This window comes from Watersipora subatra, chromosome 10 (assembly GCF_963576615.1).
Source record: "Watersipora subatra chromosome 10, tzWatSuba1.1, whole genome shotgun sequence".
NCBI classification, from domain to species: Eukaryota; Metazoa; Bryozoa; class Gymnolaemata; order Cheilostomatida; family Watersiporidae; genus Watersipora; species Watersipora subatra.
The window spans coordinates 53,163,007-53,181,274 of NC_088717.1; the positions used below are offsets into that span (position 1 = coordinate 53,163,007).

General features: G+C 34.8%; 2 protein-coding genes across 2 annotated transcripts in view; one reads left to right on the forward strand and one right to left on the reverse strand.

The window, feature by feature from the left end:
* The window catches only part of LOC137405935 (uncharacterized), a 488,140-nt gene that overhangs the window by 335,036 nt on the left and 134,836 nt on the right, over positions 1–18,268 (forward strand). The gene's annotated exons all lie outside the window — the stretch shown is intronic.
* Positions 9,592–18,268, reverse strand: part of LOC137406425 (uncharacterized) — a 29,184-nt gene continuing 20,507 nt past the window's right edge. The window contains exons 6-12 of the mRNA XM_068093007.1: positions 16,837–17,016; positions 14,757–14,826; positions 13,810–13,883; positions 13,579–13,633; positions 11,618–11,664; positions 11,080–11,152; positions 9,592–9,844 (exon numbers count right to left, since the gene is read on the reverse strand). Of these exons, the coding sequence (XP_067949108.1) occupies positions 11,087–11,152; positions 11,618–11,664; positions 13,579–13,633; positions 13,810–13,883; positions 14,757–14,826; positions 16,837–17,016 (492 nt within the window). The 3' untranslated portion in view covers positions 9,592–9,844; positions 11,080–11,086. The remainder of the gene's footprint in view (positions 9,845–11,079; positions 11,153–11,617; positions 11,665–13,578; positions 13,634–13,809; positions 13,884–14,756; positions 14,827–16,836; positions 17,017–18,268) is intronic.

The window sequence follows — 18,268 nt, forward strand, 5'->3', positions numbered from 1 at the left end:
GTATATCTATTATAGAATTTTTTGCCTGATGACGACAATTACGAAATATGTATCCTCTCGACTAACAACCTGCCATGATTGACCGACGAACGGTAACACTAATTTATATTAATTTTCCCGCCTTAAACATCAGCCGCGAAAAAGTCTTTCGAGAAAAACGGCCCCATGATTGGCCGGCGAATGGTAACACTAATTTATATTAAATTTCCCGCCTAAAAACGTCAGCTGCTAAAAAGACTTTCTTAAGAAACTCCCATACAGCCCCCAAGGATAGCCGACGGCTCTCATATGGGCGGAGTTCAATGATCGAGCTCGGTTGGGATGAACCCGAACACGGCACCCGAACAAACAAATATGCTGAATAAAGCCCCTTGTAAATTTACAGATATTATGAACTGTAGTGGTTATTTTACTTATCTGTTGAATTCATTTTGTTGTCAAATAAATATAGTATCCCAATATTGTCACCATTATGATCAGTCAGTTGCCATTCACAAGCATATGTGATATTAATAGTCACAATCGTAAAATAGCCCAAATTCGGTTTTATATTTAGATTTTGTGTATGAAAACTACACTGCACAGCTTTACCTGCTGTAAAATAAGCTAGTTTGAAGTCCTTTATTTTGCATGGATTCATTAATTTGGTTCGGTATTACCCTTACATTATAGAAATTCAAGGTTTGCTATTATGAACCGGGGGGTCTACTGACTAAATGAGCTAATGAAACGATAACAGCGAGTCGTGTTTTCCAAAACCTAACAAGGCAACGCGACCGCCCTGCGAGAATTGTGTTAGCTCCAAAACCTAGGCCAGCACAATCCCAGCAGAGTTCGATCATTAAACCCCGCCCATATGAGAGCCGTCGGCTATCCTTGGAGGGCTGTATATCATTGTTAACATTCAGCCCTTGCTATATAAGCAAAGGTGCTTCAGTGTTAAAGAGGAGAACAAAGAGCACAGAGCAAGTGATACAGACTACGAATGACGAAACTAAGGACTGAGAATTACGTTCTTAATTTTGATTAAAGGGAAAGTAAACAAAATTTACTGATGAAGGCCAACTTTCACCCTATTTGTTTTGTGTAATTTACTGTGTTTAGAAAAATATAAATTATTTCTTACAACAGATAAATACTCAAAATAATATTTTAAATACAAAAATGCCCGTGCATTCACATATAACTGAGTACAAAGTCTTTTTTCAATTGCATATTTTGCAAAAAATCGAATAGATAACGCCATTGTGAAAATGAGTGTGAAACGGACTCGCCACTGAGAACACTGATTCTTAATCAATCATTCAATCACGAGACACGTAGCGTTTAACTTGAATCGTGATATAATGTGAGGGACATCACACGTCTCCCGCAATTGTGACAATCCAGAAACAAGGGCATATTTAGAGCACGTCTTTAATTGTCATTGCTAATACACATATCGCTGAAATATTTCAACTTAAATTTATTTCTGTCGTTGTTCTATTACGTTCACAATACAATGGCTAAAAGACTCACAGCTAAAACAATCACTCCTTATTGAAGCTACCCAATTGATGACGAAGTTGAAGATGGGCAAAGATATAAATATATCAGTGGTGAACTATTCAATGAGCGCAAGCGAAGCAGACAGTAAGATTCATCATCGTCATGTTAAACAACGATTAGTATAGCAACGACCACGAGCACTACTATTACTACCACTGCTTCAACTACAATTGCTTTGCCTACAACTACCTCCACTGACGTCTTACCAACTCCAGATAAATTTTGCAAATGTGGCAATTGTTCTGACTTGCCGACAGCTATTGAAAAAGTATGTTGCTGGACTGAAAATTTGGCTAATACAAACTTTCAGGATGATCAGTATATTCCCGGTATAAATAGCTGCATCCTGCAGTCTAATTTACTAATACATAAGATATTGGGAAAGTTGCGATACAACTCTCATGGTTCAAGTCAAGGTATCTTGGCTTCAGAAGGGATGCTTGTCTGTTTACTAACATGACTAATTTAAACTACAGACACCATGCTTATTGAAACTATATAGATTTCGTCTACGGGTACCTTGGAAGAAGAAACCGGAAAGTTATTCCTTCATGCGTCGTTGCCTACGTACACACAATGTTGCCTGATCCAAATGGGAGTTATGTAGGCTTCAAAAATGTGGGATCGGAAGATGAAGATCAGAATGACGCAGATGAAGTGGAGCTTTTTATTATGGATGAAAGAAATTAATGTACATGTAAGTTCAGTTGAGCGTTGAGCAAAATATGATTTTTATAGATCTTTTAACTGAATCTGGCAGCAACGTTACTTAGCTGATCTTCATGACTTGTACAGTGAATAAGTGAATAATGTATGGTTTGAAAAATAATTATATTTCAATCATTTGACTTGGGCCATGACATAAAAACACCACATTTAACAGCTTACGTTACATAAATCTAAATCGTGTTATACAAAGAACTGCATAATATTTATAATTTGAATAGCCTGTTATATTAATTTTATCAAAAAACATCTCACATAAAACTAGGGATTGAGTTTAACTTTTATGTAAATCTTAACCTATGCATTTCTTTCGTTGTGTTACCATCTGGTTTTATAAGATTTTTTGAAAGTGGAGCTGCTCTGTCCTGCAATTCAAATATCTGTATATTACACCATCATAGTAATTTCAGAATATTGCACAGTGCAGTGTTAGGGTAATTTAAGACTGCATGTTGACTGTATGTTCATGCATTATTCAGCAGACTGTGTGATAGTGATTAATTGAACCAACATCTTGGCGCAAAAATGTGCTTTTATTACATCACAGTTTAGGTGTGACTTACTGCATGTACTTTTGGAGTTGATCCAATAGATTTCTTACAGATAATCTTCAAAAGCTCTCTTCAAAATTCAATTGTGCAAAAATGCAATTCTTGTGCAAAAGTCTTTAGCTTCTTTAGAGTAATATACTGTCATCTTCAGTTCTCCATCGCTAACTTTAATAAATAATTTTATAATAATTAAAATTTAAAGCCAGTTATCAATTGTGTTATTACAATCTCTGCATAACTTTATCTTTAATGTTGTACAAGCTGTAAAAGTTGTATCCTTGCTGAAGAGTAGTATAATCCATGTATAATTTTATTGTAGATACAGCTTACCAGTCAGAACTTCTCTTCCCACATTCGCGTTGTGATCTATCACTGCTAGTTTAATTCTTGTAAAATATCCTGGGGGATCAAAGTCTATTCGCTTTGGTGCATAACTTAATATGAGGCTGTGGAGGTTTTCTAAAGCACCCGTGTGTTGACCATGGTTCAACAGACGCAATGTGTTTAGCAGTCTCGCTTGCCCTAACACATCACAGAGGACTTTGTGCCCTGCACTTCCTAGAATTAACAATTTCACCTTTCTTTCCATTTCTCTGTAGACATTAAATTATTCGTTGTTATTTTTCAAGATATTATAAATCTGCAAAGTTTTGGTTTATTCAAATGTCAACCAGCTGCAGAATATTTACCATTTGTACAATTTCTGTTTACTATTATGCAACAATTAATGACTACATATTCTTATATCACAAACGAAAGGCATTCTAATTGGTATATAAAATATTATATTACACATCTCCCTGTGCTTTGATATTTCTGAATATATTATTAGATTCAACATACAGCTTTCATGCCAACATTGAGTATAAATAATATATTGTTTCATCACTCACGGATCAATTGGTTCATGAGAGCACTGGATGAAATGTTGTGTCCTGGAAAGCTCCTGTGAATATTAGCGACATTGTAGTGTATACTTGCATGGGATGATTGCTAAAATTATAGAGGAAAAAATAAATGCTAACATAATCAATAACAAACTGAGGCCTAAGTTAAATCTGCAATTTATTAATATATAATTAGATTGTAAAAATTAGGTTTCTTCTGATGAAACAACGTTACAAAACAACGCAAATACTACAAATATAATCATGTGGGCTAATCACTTCAAGTGATCTGTAAAGCCTATATTAGTAATGGTAGAATGAATATAACAATAATAATGCAATCCAAATTTTATGATTATATTAGTCATGTATTTTATGAACAATTAGAGCATTTCTGACGATTCAGACCGAACAGAAAATTTAAATTCCCTTACTAACTTTTACTCAGTTAACCAAGTTAATTCAAGTGAATCAGGTTAACATCAAACGTTATATATAAAGTAACATATACAAGTTATATATAAAGTATATATATAACTTGTATATATAAAATATATGCAAGCTTGTATACTGTAAATATGTATAAAAAATTGTTTCCTCACCCTGGTTAACCTATATGGGTGGTAATTTCGGCGCTAACTCGAGCCTCCTACCAGAGATCTGAGAGTTTGAGCACTCACCTCAAGATCTTAGCTGATCTCAATAATCAGCATAATAATATTCCCAATATATCTATATGGGTACGTATTTCTCAAAGTATGTTATATGTCTGTATGTCGTGTGTCTGCATTCCGGCTATAGCTATTAAAATTCTGGAATAATGAATCCATACCAAAGAAGACTTGATCTCCGACCCTACCATTCACCAATCTGATGCCCTACCAATTAGGCCACAGAAATTGAGTTGTTAGGGGGCCGACATAAGTCGCTATATCGGAGCAAATACCCAAAATCTTTTCATCCCACGCAGTATGATTGCGTAAGTAAGGGAATGTCATTAGTAAGCTTACTAAAATTTTCCATTGGTAATCTGCCAAGATAATAGCAAGTGGCAGTCAACTTTCATTATTTCTCATTGTTTATAAGTTGACTTTTAATACCTGGGCAACGCCGGGAAGCACAGCTAGTAGATATATAGATACAGTATATATAGTATATATATGCTATAGCTAAACGTATACATGTATATACAGGCACGCGTACACTTGATTTTAACTAAGAAATAAAACAGACAAATCAAAAATGCCAAAAAGTATTAAATTGCATTACTGGCTTATGTAATGATGAGGATGCAGAGCACTGTTCTCATTTTTATGGTCATCAAACAAAATATATAAAACTACCGTGAATAGATTATTGAGATCATGTTAATTTTAACAGCTGTTCATTTACAACAGAGCAAAAACTGTTTTATAAACTATAAATAAATTTTATAAATAAAGTTAAAACCATATTTTAAATGAGTCATAAAGCAAAAAACAGGCAAATGGATTTTTGAAGTTGTTAGTCTTATGCATACAGACACATGTCGATAGCTGAATATTTTTATATACTATGACTATATATTCAAAGCCTATCGCACAAAATGATACTCAATTGTCTGTCATTATATATATCAAGGCATAACTTGGGAGACGTTTGTCTATCTTCTGTTAGCTATCATTATGTCCCACTCTTTCATGTAGCTTTCTTCACAGCTGGTTGAGATTATCATTTAAACAGTTTTAGGGAATCGCTTAGATTTCGATACATCATAAATTTACCACAATGTTATAAAATATAACTTATCATAACTGACTCGTACAGCATTTGTTGTCCATGTTGAGGAGTTGTCAAATCATTATTAAAACAACTACCATATGATCAAGTTAAATTAGGCCTATGGCTGGTTTTACATACATTTAGGTTGCAAGCGGGTGGCAGCAGATGGAGGCCAAAGGTGGAGAGACCTTTACTCTTTACTTAGTTTCTGCCAGAGTAAACCCTGGTTCTCAGGCTATGAGTTGTGCTGTTTGACAACTAAATTGTTTCTAAAAAGGATGGTTTGCTAAATTATATGCTAGTGTTTCTATTTATACATTTTTAAATATTGAGATAAATAAATTTAATTATGATAAATTGTTTGCCCTTTACACTCACTTGTAATATAAAAAGGAGTTTTGGCAGGTAATTTTTGTAGAATTGTTTCATCAATAGCCAAAACCTGGTAAATTACATACCGGATATAAAAAGCTTTTAACTACAGCTCATACTTCAAATATATTAATTGTATTGCAGTATGCTCACTTACGTATGCTAATAACTATATTATAGTAATTTAACATAATGCTGACAAAAACATTGATAGATTGGAGTCCACAAAGAGAGAAAGCGTCATACCAGAGACATCTTAATATGGATATCTCGTAAGTTGACTGTTTTAACATAGACTTTCAATGTATAATTTAGAGGAATTATGCTAATTTTACACTCACTCCAGTTAATATGCTAAATATACATTCTTGTAATATTTTCACTCGCTGAAGTGTTTTCATTTCATCAATTGAATCAGCAGATATATTATGATTTATTCTACCAAAAATCCAAACATCCAGTACAGACGGATTTGTTCAATTTTTTCATTCTTCACATATTAGCATCATCATGTCAGCAGTACATCTTGAAATGGTAGGCCTGGCATTTGCTCGTTCAATAACACATCATCATATATCTTTCTGCTGACTATTATCATCCTCACTCAATCAACAGATGTTCTACAAAGTAGAGTAGAATGACACAAAAAATCAATATGTTCTAGAGAATATCGAAAAGTATCATTATGTAATTTACTTTGTTTAGCTTGATATATAAGATAACATGCATATTGCTATTACTATTATATTGCTATATTTGCAATACGTATATTTTAAAGTAATAGCAATATGTACATACTGCCAACCTAACATGTTACATAACCTTTCTGCAATATGTACATGTTGCAAGAAAGTTACTTCAACAAGCGAGTGCTGTTGAAAAAACAGCATATTGTTGCAAATTTTCAATAAACCGCAGGTTACATGATAATATACAAACCTTGCGATTTTAATAAACAAGGCTGATGTTTTGGCAACATGAAGACAAAAACTAATTTGTTACTTGTTCAACAAGTTTATGGAAAGCCCCCAAAGCCATATATAATGAACCACTGTTGGATCAGGTTGGCAAACAGAGATGATTTTATAAGGCAAGTCAGTCTGTATACTGACTTCTATTTATTGTTGCGGATAATCACAGATGTATTCACTGCGAGAGTTCAAATTTACTTAAATCGAAGGTGGGTTAAGCACAGGATAATTGTTGCTTATAATTTTCCCAACTAAAAGAATAGCAAAACTTCAGCCCATTTGATTATATATACCAAATCTAGACAGTGATGAAAGTGGCTATATATAACAGAGTAGATGAAGTGAATAAATGCCCTTTAAACATGAGTACTTGAGAGTGCGCAGGGTATGTGTTACTCTGAACTGAACCTCCCAGACTCCTTCCAGCTCTCTGCAGAGATTCCTATACTTCTTGAGTTTTTCATCCTCCTCCTATGCTCTCCGACTTCTGGGGATGGACAGCTATGTCAATTACCTGACATTCTTTGGTTTTTTTCACCAGGACCATGACTGGTCTATTGGCCTCAGTAGCATGATTCGTGTAGATTTACTAATCTCAACAGAGTTGTACTATAATTGATAATGCGATCTGCTCGATGTTGACACCATTGACCGCTAGCCAAATATTCAAATTTATTTGCTTCACACCAGTTTACTTTAGCTTCTACTTTATCCTGCTTTCCTTTTACTGTGTCTGGGCCAATTTTGATACACTCAAATACAATGTGGCTGACAGTCTAGTCTTATAAGTCTCTTGCACATTCTGTACTAAGGAGATGAGCCACCTTCCTTGATCTTAGCTTTTCTTTGGCCTTAATAGAAAATCCACACTACTTGAATTGAAACCGCGAGCAAAAATGGCAATAAAAATGAAAGCAAAAATGCTGCACCTGCAACCACCACATCGAAAGAAGATCAGTTTTAGTAGCAATAACGTCTGTAATGTATTGGTTCAATTGTATGAACACGAATTATAGCCAAAGAACCCCACAAAATCTAGACAGAGTGAGAAAAATTCTGTGCACTGTAAACTACTAGAGTCAGAAGAAATAATACACTCACATTGAAATTTTTTATATATTTAAAAACACAGCTACAATGATGAATAAACTGGAAGAAATAAAGAGGGAGAGGTTGATTGAAGCTAAGACAGCAAAGTCAACAGAGAAAAGAGATTGTACAAAAGGTAAAACAGATACATATGATGCATATGTATCCTCTGCATGATGTTTTACCAAGGTGGTGTCCAAAACATGGACTAGATAAACTTTGCATACTAATCAAAGTCCTTGCTTCCTTGGAATGGGTGAGAATAGAGAGAAAGAGAGTGAGAAAAAGAGAGAGAGGGTGAGAGAGAGAGGGTGAGAGAGAGGGTGAGAGAGAGGGTGAGAGAGAGAGGTTGAGAGAGAAAAAGGTAAAGAAGGAGAGTGAGTGAGAATGGGAGAGGGAGTGAGAGAACGAGTGTACGGAAGTCGCTCTTATTAATAGTCATGTTCTTCTGTAAATCCTTGTTCATGTTTGTATAGTCTTATCTCTCCTGGTTACATTACAACTGTTTTGTAGCCGAAAAATAAAATGTCAGTGTTGCGCTTTGACTCATCTTAGCTAGAAATACCACCCCTTCTGCAACTTGCACTGTTGAACTCTGTTCTGTTAGCAGGCCAGCACCTAGGAGGATTGAATAAGAGATGCCCTGTTATTGGTTTGTTACAGTTTTGTCCTGTTATTTTAGTTTTTCTGTTTAAAAAAAGCTAGTAAAAGTATTTTTTAGTTTTGCTTGCTAAAGGAAAAAGTATAAAGCAACAATGATTCAATGTAACCAAGCGAATGAGCAGTCAGTCAGCAAAATACGTTGAGCAATCTGGCTGAAACTTATGACTGAGTCACGCCTGACGAACTTTAAACATGCCACAGATTCTACTGAGTTAGTTATAAATAGCACCTGGTACGTTGCTCCATATCAGCAATTATAAAGTTCAATTATCTGAATTCTATATGCAACACCATAGTGATGTGATATATAAATTTCAATTGATAATTCATCAGATTTTTCATTGACATATTATTCTTGCTAAAGATAATTAAGCAATGAAAATCCTTAATGTGAGTAAAAGTTCTTTTGGAAATCGGATCCATCAGATCTCGGCTACTTGCAAAAATGCTACACTACTGTGCTTATGCATTTTACTACATTTTACTGTGCTTTTACCTTTGCTCTGTTCACAAGCCATGATGATAGTTATTTTAGGTATCTAATGTTTGTATCATAGTCAGAATTTCCTTAATCTGCACCTGCGGAGAATTCAACTCTCGTAGTACCAGCTTTTACAAATTAAAGCATTATGAAAATCTACTAAAATTTCCAGCAAGTCCTGAAAAGCACTGACAGCTTACAGTTAGTCATTGAACAACTGATCTCTACTCCCCTTATTCCTGCTCAGTTAGATAAGATTATATCGATATACGACTCGATTCAGCATTCAACCCTAAAAAGATTTCATGGTGTTCGTGTGAACTATGAATATCAATCAGCTCACTAAATGTAGAAATGTGTTTGAAAATTTCTACATTTCAGAGTAGCAAAGTTTGCTAATAAGGTGACATCTTAACCTCATAAGCACCTGAATATTTTCTACAGATTGGCTGAAGATATTATCATGAGCTGTGACTAGTTATGATTGCAAACATTTTCTACTTTAACAAAAGGCTTTTCCAAGTGTTGACAATATACATTTATTTATACTGTAATATTTAACTATAAATGTTTAAAACAAGGTCTGAAAGAATCATGAATATGTAAATAAATGCCCTTGAACCAAACGTTCATCAAAGATTAGATCATATGATGAAAGATACAAATTTAATTTTTATTATTTTCAACTCCTTGATGTACTGAAGTCGTGAAAGGCGAATCGAGAAGTAACGGAGGGGTTATTATATGTATTTGTGTAGAATTATGTCAAGTCCAACCATCCAATTCACTCTCATTCTGCAATCAAACAGGTGAATATTTCAATATATCACAAAACACCACATCAACAAGCACCAGAGTTCAAAACTAAATGACATTCATCAACTTTTGCATTGCCTCACTTGTTCCAGGGAAAAATACTTTGACAGGTATTTGTGTACTTATTTAGCCCTACTATCAAACTTCTCAAAGTATAACAAGAATTCTATGAGATGAACAGTTGTCCAGCGACTCAAACAGCACATAACAACAGTAGATATCGGTGAGGCATCCAAAGACTATGTATGAGGCTTTAAAGCTAGAAACTGCTGACTGAACATTCACTTAACTCTTTGACGGGTGAAAAGATATTTATGTCACCAATTTCGACATTTTTTAAAGTGGTTTTATAGATGTCGAAGTATCAAACCGAAGTAAATAAAAAACTACTTGAAGTAAAAGCTATCAGATTCATAGAACTATTAATTATTTTAATTGTGTTGCTTTCTAAGTTTTGAGAAAAAACTGAAAAACATTGGAGTTAGAAAACAGACCTGGATATGCTGTAACAATGGCAGCTCCTGATGCTAGTAAGATGTTGTTAAAGAGCATTCTAATTGATCATCTAAATGTTTTAAAGTCTTCAGATCAGGTTGTAAAACACTCCATGGACGAATATGAAAACAATGGGCCGGATCTAGACCTTAATGTGTTAATTAGGGTTAAAATTACTTAATGTATGATTAATTAACTCTGATAAAAATGCAGTTCAGCTGATCAATTTTTCAATTTTCTCAGGCACACTGAGCCCTAAAACCACAACGACCTCGACAATGGATGAACTCATGGATATTGATGTAATCTAGATGATATCCCTGATATATATGATGTATTTCATATTATTCATGTGTGAAATACAGAGGGTTCAATCAGGTGCATGATTCTCGGGCTGCATAGCAACACAGATCAGATATGACATATGATTTTTGCTTGACTGTCTCCTGCCAGCCTTCGCGTTGTAGCCACCTAGCTGCGACAACATTGACTGTTCTATTGGTGAGACAACTCCTCATTGCAAGGTGTAGTATCACATGTTTTTAAACCTTGTGGTTTACAACAATTTTCGGTAAAAACCAATTTAGCTAGACTACAAATAAGTGCTTAGTTGCTAAACAATACGAATAGGAGCATAGGGAACCATAGATACAAATATGAAAATGATGCCACAACTCCATAAAGCAGCCATATAAAATATTTGGTGTAATGCGACTCACCAAATCATCAGTTGTAATATGGAAGATTGTCATTGAGATCAAACAAAGGCATCGGCTGCTTTTCAAATTCAACCTGCAGGTGAAAAAGAAGAGACTTGAAAACACGACATTCAGATATGCATAATGATATCAACAAGCCATGAGAAGCTAACCAGCAACACACAAGAATTTTGGGTGACAATACATGCAAGCAATTATCAAACTTACATGAATAATTTGATTATTGCGGAAAAATTTAGTGCGTCGAATTATAATTGCAAGTTGAAAAACCAATATTTTTTAAATGAACAATTTTCAACCCTTGCCATGTTTGGTTAGACCTGTGCAACAGCTGATACCAAACCAATATGCAACCTTATGAAGTGAAATTCTTTCAGAAATGAATTAGGAAAAAACAGGTAAGGTTCTAATGTGAATAATTTTTAACAGAACAAAATAAATATCCAGAGAATGTAGTCGAGTACGCACGTAATTAAAAAAACAACTTATTGCTCTCTGTTAATCTAGTTAAGTCTTTGAAGGTGAGAACAATGCTTACCTCATCATCTACCCTATAAGGACCAGTGCCTTCGTCAGATGAAAAACCTGTAATGAAAACAGCTTGTATAACAAATGGAATACCAAAATGAAGGCTAGCATCGACCAACTTTGTTGAATATCAGATAGGTCAGGGTGAGAATATTCATATATCTAGTCATTTTACTAGTTGTGTTTTGAGGGTTGAGAAAGCCTAAATTACATTATAACCTTAAACCGTTACGTTGGCTGTATATAAAAATGCGCATGCAAAATGACCTTGACACAACGACAACAAAGACTATACAAGAAATACAGAGTTGGACAAGGGAGAAACTGTTAAACAATGGAAAAAGGTTGACATACATACAAGGGCCACTTAATAATATGAACCATTATATAGTTTCATGATTCTAGCTGCTCAAGTTTTCCTTTTTCTGAAATCTAAAACGGTGGCCAAATTAGCAAGCTTATAACTGGGAGCTGTTAGTAGAAAATTACTAGCTGATAACAATAGATCTAGATAAACTCTCTTTAGAATAAATAGATTGTAAGAAATTATAACTCTGTCAGAAGCAAACACCTAACATGACGTTCAGCATGAAAAGCATCATTGATGAGCTAATGCCTAGCATATTTTAAAACCTAAGAACTTCAGCGAATGGCTAAAGAGTGATCCTATGTGGCAGATACATTGTTATAAATGACCTTGCCAAAAAATTAAATGTCTCATAGCGTGACATTAGCCTGGGCATGGCTCTTTTGGGGTGTGGGGGGAGAAAGAGAACCTGGGACACATAGCGGAAAAAAGGTAAGATAACTTCTGCAAAAAGAGCGACATACGTTACATATGACGCTCAGACTGATACTAATGAAAGCGTGTCGATAGATTCAGATCTCACCGTGCTTTAGATGTGGCGCCTATCATCAAGGTCACGTGACTTGATCTAGTAAAAGGTCCCATATTTTTGATAGGCTGGGTGGTTACGTAATACCTCGCTTGATAACAAAACGATAAGAACCATAGGTTACTATTCTCTTGCGTTTTTACATTTGCAGTTTCATTTCATATACTGATAAAAAAATGGAGCGATTCAAAAATCATTTATCAAAGCTAGGCATAGTCACACTGAGACCAGAACAGTCTCAAGCTTTACAACATATTATCGCAGGTTTTGACCAATTTATAGTTCTTCCTATTGGCTTCGGAAAGAGTATTTACTTTCAGATGGCAACGTTTTGCAGTGGTAGGTCCGAGTTGTTCATAATAACTGTCGCGAGTAGTCATAATACTCGCAAGTAAAATGAAACTGAGATTACTTTTTACTAGATAAACTTTTCTTTACTAGCAGCGTGCGATTCATTTTTGTTGTTCTATTGCTATTCGTTTGCTATGTTTGTATTGTTATTGTGAATTTTTTTATTCAATTGATTTAATTTTTTATTATAATTAAATCAAAACATAATTAAACATATGAAATAATATAACTCCCGTGATTGATTTATTATGCAACCAGCATTTCATACTTATCAACCAGCGTTTGTTTGCTGCCAATTCAGATTAAAAATAATACATAATACTCGCGTAAATCATAAATAAGACCGTCACATGATACTCCTTCGGAAATAACGATTGTGGTATTAGCAAATGCAGAAGTCGACTTTTAGAGTTGTCATCCCCGGGTGTTGCTATGTGTCCCAGGCTCTCTTCCCCCCTCTCCCCCTCCCCCCAGAGAGCCATGCCCAGGCTAGCGTGACATGGTCAATTGCGCCTGAAGAATTGGTTCTAGCAAAGGTTAGTGCACTCAATATATTCAGAGAGTTCTTGCCGATGCAAGACCTGATGGCATGCAACAATAACAACTACATGCAGATGTTTAGTCCTAAAGCTGATCAGTTGTTGAAAAACTGTTATCACTCGTGTCTGACGTTAACTCTTAATAATAACCCCTTACAGCCCCGTAACAGATGGCTGGTACATACCTGAGCTAAGGTCATGTTTACCAGAAATATCTACTCCTGTGTTTGATGTTCTCGCCTAAATCAGAGAAGACTAGTCACAAGTATTACGACAGCATCACGAGGTATTGAATGGCATAAACGACATCAGAGAGTTATACTCTGTAGAGAGTCGTGCATCCATCAATAAAATATTTTAATTGTAAACATTTCCTTTCAAAAACAAAGGCTCTTAGCATAAAGCTGCCGTCTCACCTCAAAATTTCCAGTGTTCCACTCACAGTGGCATGCGTCTGCTCGGTCATATGGCTTTTTGGGGGGAGCTAAAACTGTAACAAAACATATTACAGAATTATCTTAAACCAGAACTGTCACGTACAACTTTTATCATAGCTACTAGGTAAATCAGACACATTGATTCCGATTTTGTACTCAAAATAAAGATTGGTCCACTAACTTTCAGAGTAATGAAGGCTTTTTTACAGCGTTTTAATATCGGTCTCGAAAACAACACAGTCGGCACAAGAAGCTCCACCTATAAATATGTGACTTAACCTAGCTTTTTAAGAACAGAAGTTAGGGATGTTTAGACCGATTTAGAATAATAGAGATGGGTGTTTTAAAATCCATTATTATCTAAATTCAGCCTTAAAAATAATGTCAGTCTTTTCTGAAAGGTAAATAAGCTATTTAACATTGCATATTTAAAAATGAGCTCAAAAAGGCGCGATAACTACGCTAGCTTGTGATAAAACCGCGCTTTTTGAGCTCATTTTTCTCGGCGTTCAGCCTATTTAAACATCATGTAACAAGCTACAAGCAATTTTAAATAGTTTATATACCTTTTATAAAAGACTGAGATTATTTTACAGGCTGGATTTAGATAATAGTGGGTTTGAAGACACCCATCTCTATTATTCTAAATCGGACTAAACATCCCTAACTTCCGTTTCTGAAAAAGATAGGTTTCATCAAATATTTATGGGCGGAGTTTGTTATGCCGATCGTGTTGTTTTCGAGACGGATATTGAAATGCTTTAAAAAAGCCCTAATGACTTTGAAGGTTAGTGGACCTATTTTATTTGGAGTACAAAATCGGAATCAGCACGTCTGATTTACCTAGAAAATACGATAACAGTTGTACGTGCCAGTTATGGTTTAACACATAATAATGCTTCCATTAAGAGAGAATAAATTTTCACCTATGTCTAGATCATCTCCTGAAATTGGATGAGCCCTTTTCATCACCCTTTTGCCCATTTCATCTTCAATCTGAAAATCATATAATTCGAAATAAAGTGTCTTATGAAATTTTGTGAAGTGAGCCTCAAGGCTCACTTCACAAATGAATGGAAAAGAATCGATTATCTGGTATCTTTTATTCACTGTAGAATTGTTTGACTCGGAGCATCCTACCAGTAAGAATTGAATCGAGTTTTTACTATTACCATAAGGGAATTGACTTGATTCTCTATTTTAAGCAAAAGCAAAACAACTCGAGTCAAAATGCACCAATGCTTCCCTTTATAATTACGTACTGCTTTGATGGAAAATCACGCAGGGTGATGTAACACAATTCCTAAGTAACACAATCTGTCACTCAATGTGCACCAGAGCGAAGATGTCAGTGCAGCCCCATGTTTGACCTGTCTTGACAAACTGTTGTTTTGGCGAAGTTGTCCCCCGTCGAGCAGAGGGAACAAAACAACAGCTTGTCACAATACGCACTGCACCTGATGCATCAGCTGCGCTGAAAGGGAGTTGTTTTTTTCCGTCTATGCAGCTTGGCTGCGATTTTATGTCGGTCGCTCCATTGGTAATCATAACGGATTTAGTCCAAAAATTTATGTAGAAAAAAATAAGACAAAATCATCTAACCAGAAACCAGTCTCTGCAGTAAACTTTAGTAAAACTTAAAAGAATAAAATTATATTAAAAATAACATCAATAAGAACAAATAAAACTGACTGATACAAAAATAAAAATAAAACTGACTGAGCGCATAAACAACTCTGTAGCTGTTGATAGTAGCTAATAATAGCTGTTATTGCCTAAGTTCTTAAGTTCTACTAAAGTTTACCGCAGAGACTGGTCTGTGGTTAAACGTTTCCGTCTTATATTTTTCTACATAAAATTTTGGGCTAAATTCGTTATGATTACCAAGAGAGTGACCTACATAACATCGCAACCAGGAAACACAGCAAGAAAGCGTGGTCTAAATTTTTTATTTCCGGTTTAGGATGAATAAAAAAAGTATTATAAACAGCGACCAAAAAATATTCTGCTGGTAAAATTCTTCAACAATGATAATTTAATAATTTAATTTATAATGGACCAATGATATTTTAGCTACTACATCTTTAGACTAAATAAGCAGGGGCAGATCTAAAAAAAAAGTGGGTGGTGCAAAATTTTGTGTTAATCGCCTGGCCCCGCGCCGGTGGAACCTTTTGAAATTTAGGTATCTTAGAATGAAGGAGAGGTGTGTTTGAGTCCAAAAAGTGTAATCATTTGTTTGCAGCAAACAGCAAGTTTAGAGGTAAAAATTTACATTACATATGATTAATCAAATTGGTGTTTTATAAAGTTTATTATACAATGTATATCAAGATCACATGTAAACAGAAAGTTAACAAACAATTGTGCAATAAAATTAGCTATTAGCTACACAACCATCTTAAAAAAACAGACATAGTAGGCCTACTTTTTAGAATTGTTTTGTTGTTGAAAGAAATGATCCAAAGTTTGTTTTTTGCCTTTCTTCTGAGACAATTTGTTTTTAAAATTGCTTGTAGTACTTCTTTCAAAAAAGTTGTGGCTCAATTAGGAATGTCTATTGGGAACACCCTCATTTGTTTATAAGCTAAACAAATTCAGGTCGAGGTTATTAAAACTTGATGTTATAACGAGCCCTACTAGGCCATTTTTGTTTGTTTCCTCCCAAAGAAAGTTCCCAGTGAAATGAAATGTAATTCACTCAATTCTTGATGGATTTAAATCTTTTTTGCAATGAATCGATTCTTACATGGCATTTGATGCTAAAGAATTGGGAATTAAATTGTTAATGGGAATTGAAATGAATCGAGTCATTTTTCAATGCCTTATAAACATATCTGGTATTTTGGCAGCATGACAGTTTAGTATATTTATCTCTAAAAGAAACAATCATATAACTATAATGTATATGATGTAATAGAGCAGGCTTGCTATAGAAATCCATGATATAGTAACCAAGCCATATGCAAGTAAGCCCATGTAATGGCTCTCCACAAGTGAACTTACGAAAGCGTGACCATGGCAATCATTTGCACCTTCTTCCTGAGAATTAGACATTAGTGAAGTAAATACATTACGGATAAGCTTCCCAGGATATGTGGTGGTGGAAGGAACAGGCGGTACCGTATCAAGTACCCTGAGTTCCCTGTTATGTCCAAGAGTATCGCTGGGCCCACCGATAGTTACCTGAAAATAAGCTAATGTGTTAGAACATTACAACAGTACATATATACTACATGTGAGTTGTTCTTTGAGATAGGATGGGAAAATACCTTGCTCAGGTTCAGTAGTTTGGTGTGAGATTCCACCATATTGTATCCCGGTGATACATGCTATTAAATAAAATTGCCGATAGTACCACACTAGTCCTATAAGATGCAAATCAAGGACCAAAAAGAGATGGCTGTTAAAGGTGTGTGCCGATAAAAGGTGAAACTTCATAGAGATTATAACAACTATAGCTGGTCATTTTGTGTCTGTACACAAGCTGGTCAGCTTGTATATTCTTAGTTTAGTTACAAATGTAGATGTTGAGTATATGGGTGGCGATCACAGAAACCATGGTTAAGTCGCAAATCACGAAGTTGAGTTATCCGACTTTAAAGTTACATGAACTAAATTTATAATACCGGTAACGATTTTTGTAACCTGTGCATCTGGACCAACCAAAGAGTGATCTTTCTGAATCTGAAGTCAGTTTAGATAATAAATGTTTTTAACCTCGGAAAAAAACCTTGAAACCGTTGCTATGCTAAACAGGAAGAACTGAAAAATGGCGTCCGACAAACGTAATCGTTTCTTTTTTGCCGATTTGAAAGATAATTCTGACATTTTGGACACTTATAACAAGTACTTTGGTATTCCAACTGATGTCTAAAGCAGTGAAAGTAAAGGGAATGACGATGCTATATTTCTAACGATTGGTATAAGATTATTACAATATTTGATTATAAGAATAATTATTCGATTTTATAAGACTATTATAAGATTTAATTATAAGAATAATTATTTAAATTTACAAGATCAGAGTATATAGTGACCGATGGTGGGCAATATTTTGCTGTTATTATTTTTTTTAAGATTTTGTTGATCATACTACGGCTGTGCTCAATATTGCGGTATTGCCAAGCCGCTTTAATATCTGCAAAATTAAGTAATACATTTTCTTATAGATATACAGCTATTTCTATGACAACCAGCTAAAATCTCTTTAGATTTTCAAATTCAGCATTATGTTTTGGATACAAAGACAGAAATCTAGATAAATATCACAACCTTTTGATATTGGTTGCGATGACGGTTTGAAATGTAAACAAAATTGTGCATTGGTTTTCGTTTCTCAAGCTTTAACACCGGTTTTCTCTCAACTATGTTTTTGCACTAATGGTAAACGTGCATTCAGTCTATTCACCATAAAATCTGCTGTAGTTAAGCTAAA